General features: G+C 38.6%; 1 protein-coding gene across 1 annotated transcript in view; it reads right to left on the bottom strand.

Annotated features, from left to right (window-relative positions):
- Positions 1 to 13,898, bottom strand: part of LOC129779247 (protein Wnt-4) — a 44,064-nt gene that overhangs the window by 954 nt on the left and 29,212 nt on the right. The window contains exons 2-3 of the mRNA XM_055786633.1: positions 335 to 584; positions 8 to 265 (exon numbers count right to left, since the gene is read on the bottom strand). Of these exons, the coding sequence (XP_055642608.1) occupies positions 8 to 265; positions 335 to 584 (508 nt within the window). The remainder of the gene's footprint in view (positions 1 to 7; positions 266 to 334; positions 585 to 13,898) is intronic.

The following is a 13,898-nucleotide window of genomic DNA, read 5'->3' as shown; positions in this document are numbered from 1 at the left end:
ATTATACCTCGCTGTCGTGGCTCAACATTTCAGTCACCGGGTCACTATCAGTGGGCTGCAGTTCCAAAAAGTTTCTCGTCACCCGCTTGCCGTGTTTCACGTTGTCGCTGCAGCCTCCCCACTTCCAAGCCAGCCTTGTCGCTTCTGGGCGTCTCTCGGAAGCACACTGGCATTTGGACATCTTTCCTTCGGCGCAGGCGCGTGCCACCGAGTGAGTAATGGCAGCGGCTGTGAGTGCGTGTACAAATGCCGTTTCGCGGTAAACCTAAAATCACAAAATCACGCAGAACTTTATAAATTATGCGATTATCATTCCTAATCGATAAAGAATCACCTTTTTGAATATGTTCCGCTTTCCTCGCGTTTCGATCGAACAATTCCAACGGTCGTATCGAAATTGTTCCTCGCAATGAGTAACGGCCAGGCGGCGGGCTTCCTTGATAGCCTCGGGTAGACCAACTTCCCTGCGACACTGGTGGTTTTGTTTGCGAGTTCCGGTCAGGTAGCGACACGGCCCTGGAGACTTGGTCATTGGGCTGAACACTGCCATGACGGTATTTTTCGCCGGCAATGTGCTTTCCTTGCTGTGGGATGGTGAAAGAGAGAAACAGATCGAATAAACAGTGTGTCTTGACTAAACTTGGTGAGAATGAACTGAAAAATCGTGAAGCGTTCATTTGGTGAGCTTTCGTGGGGGAACTTTGCAGTATAATATTGAGCTTTATAAACAATACACGCACGCAGCCAAAAATTATAGTTGATTCCGTAAGTTGTATATTAAAGGCTTATTCGTATAGTATCCGCTTTATGATAATTGTACGTTTTCGCTCGTAAATGACTTGTCTCCGAATTTATTGTCTACGCTGCTATTGGAGATGGACGGTATGTTTGTAAACGGTCCAAATTGATAAATCCACCTAAAAGGGTAATTTGGCCCTTTAACGGGCCGTGGAAACTAGGCAACGAATCGACTCCAACTTCAGAGAACACACTCCTTACACGAGGAATAACACATAAAGGGTATGTCACATCCAATTGCATCACGGAAAAAACGCTGTAGAAATTCGCCCAGTAGACCGATCCTTTTGAAAATTTTAGACAGTAAAATAAAAACTATCAAACAACTTTTGGCATTTTCTTTTTATTCATACTTCGAGCCCAAGCCCGTATGCTCGCACCTTCCTCTTTACCCCGTCCATAAGGTTCTGTACAACGTCAGGTTGTAGTTTTTTTTTTAACAGAAATCCATTTTCTCTTGAAGTCCGCCTCCGATTTGACAACTTTTGAGTTCTTCCGGAGGGCCTGCTTCATAATCGTCCAATATTTCTCTATTGGGCGAAGCTCCGGCGCGTTGGGCGGGTTCATTTCCTTTGGCACGAAGGTGACCCCGTTGGCTTCGTATCACTCCAACACGTCCTATGAATAGTGGCACGAAGCCAGATCCGGCCAGAAGATGGTCGGGCCCTCGTGCTGCTTCAATAGTGGTAGTAAGCGCTTCTGTAGGCACTCCTTAAGGTAAACCTGCCCGTTTACCGTTGCGGTCATCACGAAGGGGGCGCTCCGCTTTCCGCAAGAGCAAATCGCTTGCCACACCATGTACTTTTTGGCAAACTTGGATAGTTTCTGCTTGCGAATCTCCTCCGGAACGCTGAATTTGTCCTCTGCGAAGAAGAACAACAAGCCCGGCAGCTGACGAAAGTCCGCTTTGACGTAGGTTTCGTCGTCCATTACCAGGCAATGCGGCTTCGTCAGCATTTCGGTGTACAGCTTCCGGGCTCGCGTCTTCCCCACCATGTTTTGCCTTTCGTCGCGGTTAGGAGCCTTCTGAACCTTGTATGTACGCAGGCCCTCCCGCTGCTTGGTCCGCTGGACGAATGAACTTGACAAATTCAGCTTATTGGCGACATCCCGGACCGAACTTCTCGGATCACGTCTAAACTGCTCAACTACGCGCTTGTGATCTTTTTCACTGACGGAGCATCCATTTTTGCCGTTCTTCACCTTCCGGTCGATGGTTAGGTTCTCGAAGTATCGTTTTAGTACTCTGCTGACCGTGGATTGGACGATTCCCAGCATCTTACCGATGTCCCGATGTGACAACTCCGGATTCTCGAAATGAATGCACAGGATTAATTCACGACGCTCTTTTTCGTTCGACAACATTTTTCCAAATTTACGAAAAATTGACAGTGAAGCATGGTCAACGTGATCTATACACTCTTATCTGATTATAAGCGAAAGCTGAAGATATAATTCCTAAAAATTAAATTTCTACAGCGTTTTTTCCGTGATGCAATTTGATGTGACACACCCTTTATTCACATTTGAAAAAAAATTGACTATTGAAACAGTTGGAAAAATTGGTAGCAATATAGTTGCCACGGCTCGTTAACCCCAAAAACACTTCACTTTATTGCGCCTTTAGTTACATATCAAAACAATATTTCTAGTGCAGTGACACCGATTATTTCAGCTATTTACAATATTTCTAGTACAGTGAAAAAATCTGTTTTGACGTAGGACTACGTCTTTCATTTCTATACCGGGGTGTAAAATCAAAGTTTCGAAAACGAAAGCGTTACGCCGGAGACCGAGATTTTGAGCGTTAATAGCTCCTAAACAACTGAACGAAATGGTATGATAAACACTTCATTCGAAAGATAAAATGTCTACGCGTTATATACTTGTTACTTTTTGATCCAAAAACTTGTTTCAATAGTCTTAAAATTGCTTTCAAAACAGGCTATTGAAATCACCAATCGGTATATAAGCGAGCGGCGCTCGGAAATCCACTCAGTTCTAATTGAACAGCGATTGGAGCATGTTGTCGCTGTTGCGGTGAAGCTCTTTATTTATCATGAAAGCGCGGATGAACGGTGTCACCAAGAGCCTGTTTGTGCACCCTAGGCCAGAAGGGAATCTATCAGGAGGAGAGTGATGCCACAAACGGTTCCCTGGGAAGACATCGCTACACACACATACACGCGCGGCTATTAACAGGTGGTTATCGAGTTGGCATTAACCACTGGTGGGCTTCCAGTATCGAGGAAAATGTGGAAATATCTAATCGTTACTGAAAATAATCTGCCAGTTCCTTTGGGAATTTTCAAAATATATTCATGTGAAAGAGTTTAATTGAATGTTTTCTATCCATGTAACACTGTGACCAAATACATTTGGTTTTGTGGTTTTTCAATCAATCGCAATTAACAGGATAGCTTCAGAAGATTATTCTTCCCCATCAGTAGGATATTTCCGTATCCAATATTGTATGCGCCCGCAATCGATTATTGCTCAGTCGCCGAAAGTTCCGAGCTCAGAGAGTTCATTCCCCTCTAGTTTGCCTTCCAAATTGCCATCGTAAACCACACCTTCTCTCGATTCAATCACACACAAAAAGCATACTTAAGCGATATTCTGGTGGTGAGACACATTCATTTTTCGTGAGGACATCGACAAGACAACATCGTTGCCTAACGTGCTGGAGGAGGTGGACGGCGAAGGATCGACACATGCACGCGCAGAACTTATTCCGTTAGAATGCCATTCAGCATCGAGAAAGTTCCGGAAAGATCTAATCATTGCTGGAAAATAATCTGCCAGTTCCTTTGGGAATTTTCAAAATATATTCATGTGAAAGAGTTTAATTGAATGTTTTCTATCCATGTAACACTGTGACCAAATACATTAGGTTTTGTGATTTTTCAATCAATCGCAATCAACAGGATAGCTTCTGAAGATTATTCTTCCCCATCAGTAGGATATTTCCGTATCCAATATTGGATGCATAAAACCTTGTGCCTCCAACGTAACGCTCTCGTTTTCGAAATTCTCCAAATATTCATTCATTCAGAATGAATTCAGATTCAACTTCATACAAATGATCTCTAAATCAACGATAGTCCTACGTCACCCTTGCGGTTATACCATAGATATAACCCACTTCCTGTTTTTTATATAGAGTTTGAAAGGAAAAAATAAAAATTCATTTTATTTCTACTAAAAAAAACTACATGGTCTACATGGCCAATTTTCTGCCGGCGTTCTAAAATCGTGGTTTTGAAACATAAAAATGACTTCCAAATTAATGTCGTACATTTTTAGCAGTAAAAAAAATTGGAATATTGCCAGATACCTTTAGAAGTTTGTTGCTAAGTAAAATATTGAAATACTGTTCCAAGTGCAGCGAAAAGAATATTTTTTGTTGGTGGCAATATAGTTGCCAGTACCCGTTAAAGGGTTAAAGGGTTAACCCAAAAAACTGCCTTATAAATTCACTTCATTGCGCCTTTGGTTATGCAAAAATCAAAACAACATTTCTAGTGTAGCGAAAAAACTGTTTTTATTTAGAGTTTCAAAGAAAAAAAATAATTTCATCAAACATACCATTTATTTTATTGAAAAAGCTGCATGATTTTACAGGCAAACCTGTTTTTGTGCGGTCGTTTTTGGCGTGATACCTCGTTTGTGCAACTCTTTTTGTGCGATTTTATTATAACATCGGATCTTGAATCATCAAAAAAAGGGAGTATTGCCAGATACCTTTAAAAGTTTTTGGTTACGTAAAATATTGAAATAATATTCCAACTGCAGCGAAAAAAAACATTTTCCGTTGGAGGCAATCTAGTTGCCAGGGCCTTATAATGGGTTAAAATATGATTTAACACAAATTTGATGAAAAATCAACGAACTACACTCGACAAAAAAAAATAGAGGAACAAAGTGCGAAGTCGGCGATTTTAAGTGAATTTTGACATGATGTACCTTTCCGAATCATATTTCGGACGCTTAAGGCATATGATGCAGAAAACAGATCTAAACTTAATGCACAGGTTGGTAGATATATTTATGGAATTAGTTCAATATGCTTTTAAGCTTTATACTTTGGTACCTATTTGATCGAAAACATAAGAAAATCATCGAAAAAATGCTTTTGATACTAAGCGAATAAGATTCAAACTTCGGACACTGAATCAAATTTCGGACAGATTGAATTCAAATTTCGGACACTTTATTTTGTAATTTTTTGGACGAAAATTACATCACACTTGATTATATTTTATAGTCAACTGCGAAACACTTACCGAGCAATCACAGTAAACTGTTAACGATGATGAGAACTGATGAAACACGGGAGAAATTTGAATATTTATGAACGGGTAAATTCTACGTGCTCACGCTAAACAAATGTCAAACATAAACGATAATGAGTAGTGCTGTTGATTTTTTTTCCTGCTGTGTAATAATTCAAATGTAATTCTCGAATGAAGTGATAGGGAAACCAAGGAATTACTCTAAAGAAGCAATTGTGATTTTAATTTTATAGTTATATCATCAGTGTATGAAGCATTTCAAGATATTAGAACAAAGTGTCCGAAATATGATGTTGTCCGAAATATGATTCAGAACGGTATCTTCGTGAAAAATCAACGCAGATCGATGGGAGGCGCATCATTTTGAAGCTACAACTTTCAGGTATTAGAATTTTTTACGTTCATATTTTTATCCTGGTTTGTGTAGGTGTAGTGGGCAACAATATCGGGAAGAAATGAAAAATCGATTTTTCTTTGTTTTTTAAGAATATTCTGGACTAACACAATTTTTTGCTGACTCACTCAACAGCAAATTCAATTAACCTCATCAACCGGTTTTTATTTGGTTCCAAGAACGTTCCTGTAGGACTTCTCCACACAGAGATATTTCAGTTTCAATGAAAAATTACCCCTTCATCTTTCATGATGAATAATTCAATAAACAACCATTGCACTGCAAATCGGAAGGCAGTTATGAAAACTCCAATAATTTCTGCACAAGGATAATTTGTTACTTTGACGAAAACAAAATTATTTAAATTTTTTGAATCGATTTCAAAAAAGTGCCAAAAACAGGATTTTTATAGTGCTTTACAAAATCCACTGTAGTTCTGCAAACATCGCAGTAAGAACTTATGTTTGCAGGCAAACGTTCACAGATGTTTAGGGAATACAATAGGCTAAAAATTTGCCTGCAAACATTAGAACTTACTGCGATATTTGTAGAACTACAGTGAATTTTGTAAAGCACTATAAAAATCCTGTTTTTGGCACTATTTTGAAATCGATGCAAAAAATTTAAATATTTTTTTTTCGTCAAAGTAACACATTATCCTTGTGTAGAAATTATTGGAGTTTTCATAACTGCCTTTCGATTTGTGGTGCGATGCTTGTTTATTGAATCATTAAAGACGAAGGGGTAATTTTTCATTCGAACTGAAATATTTCTGTGTGGGAAGGTCCTACAGGAACGTTCTTGGATTCAAATAAAAGCTGGTTGATGAGATTAATTGGATTTGCGGTTGAGTTGGTTAGCAAAAAACTGTGTTAATACAGAATATTCTATATAAAACAAAGAAAAATCGATTTTTCATTTCTTCCCTATGTTGAAGCTTACTACACCTACACACACCAAGATAAAAATATGTACGTAAAATACTCCAATATCTTGTAGCTTCAAAATGATGCGCTTTCCATCGATATGCGTTGATTTTTCACGAAGTTACAACATGTCAACAATCACTTAAAATTTCCGACTTCGCATTCTGTTCCACTAATTTTTTTGTCGAGTGTATTTAGAAGAAATAACATTTTAAATACAATGTCAAAAAATCCTTCTCAAAATCGAATTTAATATTGAAAACATGTATATCTCAAAACACCCTACCTTCGATACGTTTCTGTATATTTTTATTGTAAGATACTTCTAACTTTTTGACGTATAGTGGTGCCGTGTCGGTCTCCCCAAAATGGAGATATGAATTTTTGAAAATTTATGAAATTTCAATACCATATGAAGTCGTAATAAATAGAAAGCTTACAGTGAAAAACTTATCAAATTGTTGCATTCTCAATGAATTTAAGCCTTATAAGGCCTTGGAAATTATTATTCCACTAATTTTTTTGTCGAGTGTATTTAGAAGAAATAACATTTTAAATACAATGTCAAAAAATCCTTCTCAAAATCGAATTTAATATTGAAAACATGCATATCTCAAAACACCCTACCTTCGATACGTTTCTGTATATTTTTATTGTAAGATACTTCTAACTTTTTGACGTATAGTGGTGCCGTGTCGGTCTCCCCAAAATGGAGATATGAATTTATGAAAATTTATGAAATTTCAATACCATATGAAGTCGTAATAAATAGAAGAGCTTACAGTGAAAAACTTATCAACTTGTTGCATTCTCAATGAATTTAAGCCTTATAAGGCCTTGGAAATTAGGGAAGCTATCGACTAAAACTTTAGAGAACATAATCCTTACATGAGGAAGAACACATGTTTACCTTTGATAAAAAATAAACTATTGAAACATTTGAAAAAATAGGTGGTACAGCCAGTAACCTCAAAAACACTGGTGGCAATATGTTAGCCACTGCCCGTTAACCCCAAAAACACTGTTTGACGCTGCCTCATAAGTTCTCTTTATTCCGCTTTTTGTTATACAAAAATAAAAACTATATTTTTAGTGTGGCGAAAAAAAAATTTGTTTTTATATACTTACAAAGAAAAAAAAATTAAATTATAATTTTTCATCAAATACACCATTATTTTTATTGAAAAAAAATGCATGATCTTACACAGTAGATCCTAAAAAGAACAATCACAGTGAAAAACTTATCAGTTTATTGCATTTTCAACTAATTTAAACAGAAATTTCTGTCGGCAAATTAGAGTATTGCCAGATACCTTTAGAAGTCTTCGGTTGTGAAAAAATATTGAAATAATATTCCAAGTGCGGCGAAAGAATTTTTTGTTTGTGGAGTGCAGTACAGTTGCAACGGCCTTATTAAAGGTTAACAAACTTTTGACTGACTTCTGGTTTGCTGATGATGGCTCTAAATGACACAACAATGATGGAAACCGCCTACGATATGGTTATTTGGTGAAAAGGCGATTACAGAAGTCGAATATCGTATTCCGATGCCATTTTGAAACGAAGATGTTGACTTCCGGTTAGTTGAAAACGGCACTAAAAGACCGTAAATGAAATTATGAAAGTTGAGTTAAACAATCAAAGTGTTAAAGCGAGACCAAGAAAGTGTTAGTTACCTGAATTACATTATATCAACTCAACATGTTCCACAAAGTTTTAGATAACATGAAAATACATAACTTTGCTCAAGACACTATTAGTGTTAAACGACACCATTGCGATGAACAAGTGGTTACAAACCAAAAATATGTCACTTTTATTCATTAAATTATTCAAAAATGTGCACGTTTGTGCATCCATACTTAATGCCATTTTGTTCGTCAAAGTTTGGAGTATACGGCAAACTACTTTTCGAAGTCGGCAACTCTCGGGAACATCACTTTTTATACCAATTTTACAGCGCAATTTAATCAATATTTTACTCTGTTCTCTTCATACTTTATCTACTAATGATGTTTATTTGCATTATAATAATTTATAAATCAATTTATGATTCTATTTCACTATCAGAGCTCAAATTTGGATTATTTTGCAGTAGTTTAATTGCAGTTGGTGATAGCAATTGGACCTTTCTCGATTTTTGTTTTCGCAAGCTGCTTATCAGAGGGTCGGATGTCATAAGCAATCTTACAAAAACGTCCTGATTGCTGCCCTCTCTGCAAGTTAAATTTCGAAGGTCTAAAATGAGTACGTTACCAATATATTAAGATAAAAATTAACATACCTCGAACATTTCGTGGATCGCTTTTCACGAAACCTTTTTAAATCTTTGTTTCTGCACTCTTGAGGTTCCTCTGACAGACATCCGATCAAAACAACGAGTGGGATACATTTTGCACGATATTTTAGACATAAAAATCTATTCGCGTAATGGGTGCTACGTTTGCTGACCGTCGTCCAAAACAGGTGCGCGTTGATGATTCAACAGCCGGCTGGGTGTTGTTGAAGCGTAATTTAGTGGACTTCTTTAGACGTTTTCTGACAATGGATGAAATGAGGATCCGTTAACACACTCCTGAGTCCAATAGTCCAATACGAAAAATGTATATTACATATTACTCAGAATCGTTATTGCCACAAATGTTGTGTTACCATTAAACATACCATTAAACAGGAAATTTGTCCAGCAATTTTTTACTCGAAACACGAAAGGAAAATATAGTGAAAAGTTGATGGGTATGAGCCTAGGGACACGGACGGGATCTTGACATAGTACTGTGATTGTGTGTAGTAATTGCATTTGAATTGAATTTTTAATTGTTCAAAATCTGTTATTTTTTCTCTTTTGATACATCAAATGGATGCCCTGGAAAACCCGTTTCTTGTATGTACTTGTAACCTTTAAACGGGTTAGATGACATAACGTGGAAGAATTCGGTACTACATTCTGTTCAAAAATGTACACAAAAATACAATTGAAGCCATTACTACCCTTTTCTTCTGTTTATTTAATCATGCAGATGAAGTCAAAGAGTCATCATGTATCATTTTTAAACACAAGTCTAAATAGTTAAGACCTACATAAATATAAGCCTGAGTCAAATCAATCTATGACTACAAAAATATATTATAGAATAAAAATAGCATTATCTCCTTCGTTACCACCTTGTCCGGAACATTGTTTGTAATTACTTTATAGCCCGGTAAGATCGCGACTACTCAAGCTATCATAATCTGATATACGTGAGTATACCCTTTCGATCTTTTAAATCAGCAGCCAGTTAAAATCATTAATTGCATTTTTACATAACCAAACAATATCCTCGCTATTATGACATCCTGGACTACAATTGCATAAATTGTTAGTAGCAAGACCTACACGATAAAAATGTGAATTGAGCGCGAATTGATTGGGCAACATACAACACAAAAACTGATAAATGTCTATTATCGGTAAATGGAGAATAACTCATTATACGCATCAACTCACTTTATCCCCGCAACGCAACGCCCGAATCTAGATAAACATATTGCTCGTTGCGTCGGGGAGGAAAGCGAGTGGTTAGTGCAATCGCAAGAAAACATACCCATTTAACCCGTCAAATTGTTAACTTTTTTTTTTACTATATTCACTGTTCACGTTTCAAGCAAATAAAATACTGGATAAATTTCCTGTCTAATGATATATAACACAACATATGTCGCAATAACCATTTTGAGTAATATGCGTTTGAAAACTCTTAATAGATAGTAACATTTTTCGTAAAGTGACCCCCCTCTATAGAAATCAAAGACATAGTCCTATATCAAAAAAAGACGGGTGGGTAATGTCGGGGACATAACCGGAGTGACGTAGGACTATACAAAGGGGACAGCTTTTGTTAAATATATATTTTAAATATATTGTTTTATTTTCTTCTCCTACGTGAATACCTACCTATCTACCTTAAAAATGGATTAGTTTACTGTTTACGCTTCATGAATATGTTGATGGTTCTGAAAAGAACCTTTGGTGTTGTGTTTTTGTTATCACTCGATATTCCCATCTTGTTCGATTAAACCTTCCTGTTTAGCTATTGCGTTTGCCACTCGCCACAGCTTTCACAGTTGGAAAATTTCTTCCCATCCAGCTTGTGACATGTTGTTCAGTAAATTACATTTAATGCGACGTGCCGGAGAAACACTTTGCCACTCACTGAAACTAATTGTTGCCTTGATGAGCGCCGAACCGAAGCTGCTCTGTTCTTGATGCGGGTTTTCTTAGCGTGGAAACACACTAGACGACTCTCCCGCGCGATTCTCGCAATGACAAGTCGCAGCAGGAGCTCGATGAAAAACACATTCAGCGGCTTTCGACGGCTTCACTAGCGGCCATTATCATATTTTTATAGACGGATGCAAGACGAGTCTATGGTACAAGGTACAACTGTTTGGACAGTAAGCGGATTAGAGGGGAGGTATATAAAGACAGAATGGTGGAAAACGGAAGAGGGATGTTTACCTGAGCGAGAGGGAGAAAGAAGTTGATCGCACACGTCTGAAATATTGCATTTCTCGATAATTTGGGTAGTATTCGAGAATCCGCAGCTACATGACCGCAGAGTGATTTTCACGTATTGGCTCACCGATAGTACATTAACTATTACCTTGCTTCATGTGCACCGCATAAACACTAATACTATCACAAAACCGTTGCGGCGCATCATCTCCATCGAGCCACCGCAGAGAATGAGGAACCTTACAACAGTGACTTTAGAACCGGCCGTACCCGCTCCGCCTTGTGTGTTTTATCTCATTCACATTCCATTATCGAGGCCCCGCGGCGGTCTGTCATTGCAAAATCCGCGCGGGGAAGCCGTCCAGTGTGTTCTTACGCTTATTGTCGTGAGCAGCTTTGCAAGCCAACTCGAGCACTCCGACGGCCGAAACTCTATAATCGCTGTTAGGTATACTGGTGCTCCGGCACCAATCCGTTCGGCCTAGTTACCCTTGCGGAGCAATCAGTGAATGCGACCAACAGGGAACTAGAGACTTGCACGGTTCGAGTGAGACTTTGCCTTTCCCTTAACTTGTCCTCCTTTGTTACGTCCACGATGCCGATGCCGTACAACCACACGGGTTTACGGTTTGAAAGAAAATAAGATATTTTTTTGGGGTTCGCGTGTTTTATACTCTAGCGGTACACACTCACAGGATAGAGACAAATCGGCAGACTCAGCCAGAGGGGCGAATCCAACGAGACGAACGAATGAGCGTTAAAAGGGAGCGATGGCAAAAAAATACATTCAATACGATTTGTTCGCTCGTTGGATTCACATGCAGGCTAAAAAGGGTCCTTTTCAGGATCACAAAATTATCTTCAATCTAAAGAGTTTATTGTTTGGTTATCACTCGATATCCCCATCTTTTTTGACGTAGGACTACGTCTAACCGGAAGATATAGGGGGTGAAATGGAAATCTAGGCACTGAACAAGTAGGAAAAAATGCAAGATTTGGAACGCTTATAACTCGAGCATTTCTCAATAGATCGCAAAGGTTTTTGCATCAATTGATAGGAAATATATCTACGCATCTATCATAACGAATAACATTTCATTTTTCTTGAGATAAATAATTGAATAATTGTGAAATATCAAGCATTGTCCAAATGCACTATGTGCCCATTTTTGATTGGTCCATTTTGTGCTCCTCAAATCGTACCGACCAAAACGGGCAACCAGAGCAGCAGCGAAATAGAATGAAGCACAATTGGAAAGGAAAAAGAAAAAAATGAGGGAAACATTGGTCGCAGTCTCACACATGCGTAATTCTCGAGCCAGCCAGTCAGCTTAAAAATCCCCTCTCCGCTGCCGTAACGATCATTCTCATCCGAACCGTACACCACATCGTTTCGCATCACCTCACATCAACAAACCAACACAAGCAGCCATGGTTGGATATGGCAAAGGAGGAAAAGTGAAGGGAAAGGCAAAATCCCGCTCGAACCTTGATCTGGAGTTCCCGCTCGTGTTGATCTGGAGTTCTCCGCAAGGGTAGCTAGGCCGAGCGCGTTAGTACCAGTGTACCAGTCCACCTAGCCGGCGTTATATAGCTTCGGCCTCCGAAGTGATCGAGTTAGCTGGCAAAGCTGCTCGCGACGATAAGAAAACCTGCATTCGGAACAGAACACATTCGGTTCGGTGGACATCAAGACAACAGGCAGTTTCAGCGAGTGGCGAGTGGCAAACGCAATCGCAAAACGGCATCAGGTAGCAGAAGAAAAAAGTTTGTTCTTTATACAAACTGCTTTGGTGGCAAATCCAGAACAAGGCGGCATCGAGGGCGTTCGAAATGGTTTTTTTTTCAAAACCACGAGTACTAAGTTTTCTAAATTGGAACCATTCCATAAAACAAGGCGCTTTTCAGGGCCATTAAACCTTCCAAAAAAGAGTTTAGGAAATACAGTTCAATGCTTTCTAAAACATTATCCAAAATAATAATAAAACACAAATTGATTTTTTCATAATTTGTTTGCCAGGATCTGATGAGTACGTGAATTTGGCAGTTGTTTTGAGCTTATTGATAGTTGGGGACTTTCCTGATTATTGAAAGTACAGTAATCTACAATTAGTTCGACATTTAGCTAATTGGACGGACATGTAATGCGACTTATTTAGTTGGACATTTTTGTAAACATAGAGATCCAAATTATGACCCCACATTGAAAGTCGACACTGTACCACTGTCATCGCAAATGTTCAATTACAGGTTAAAATTACCTCCAATCCGGCACTGAGTGGTGGTAATGCGACGTGCCATTGAATGTAATTTACTGTAAAATATGTCACAAGCTGGATGGGAAGAAATTTTCCAACTGTGAAAGCTGTGGCGAGTGACAACAAATCGCTAAACAGGAAGGTTTAGCCGAACAAGATGGGGATATCGAGTGATAACAAAACAATAAACTCTTTAGACTTTTTGTGATCCTGAAAAGGACCTTTTTTAGCCTGTATGTGAATCCAACGAGCGAACAAATCGTAATGAATGTATTTTTTCGTTTCGTTTCTTTGTTTTTAAGAGGCTTTAAACTTTGCAGTTCATTCGCCTCCAGCCCAGTGAAGAGCCACAATAAAACCAGTCCAGAGGGGACTGGCGAAAGGGAAACCAACAAAATCACTCATCAGACCTGTCCGCTCGACTCTCGGTTAAAGAAGAAGGTAGGAAGGGATCCTATGCTTCATAAGATATTTAATATATGCTGTAAAGAAAAGTAAAAATTTACTGATCCGAGGACCAAAGCAGTAACGAAGCACAAGTGACCTAGCGAAAGGCGTGTTCCAAAGCCAAAAAACAAAACGGCCCCTCTCAGGAGGATAGGAAGGAGAGGAGTGGAAAGGATTTGGGTGGGATTAGTGGATTGGGAGGGGGTGGGAGTGGTATGGGAAGGAAAGAGGGGAGGAGTAGGTGTGGGGTGGGGTGAAATGAAATGAAATACAGTTTGAATA

This window comes from Toxorhynchites rutilus, chromosome 3 (assembly GCF_029784135.1).
Source record: "Toxorhynchites rutilus septentrionalis strain SRP chromosome 3, ASM2978413v1, whole genome shotgun sequence".
Lineage (NCBI taxonomy): Eukaryota > Metazoa > Arthropoda > Insecta > Diptera > Culicidae > Toxorhynchites > Toxorhynchites rutilus.
The sequence above is the reverse complement of the archived record's forward strand: the minus strand, read 5'-3'. Positions and strand labels throughout refer to the sequence as shown.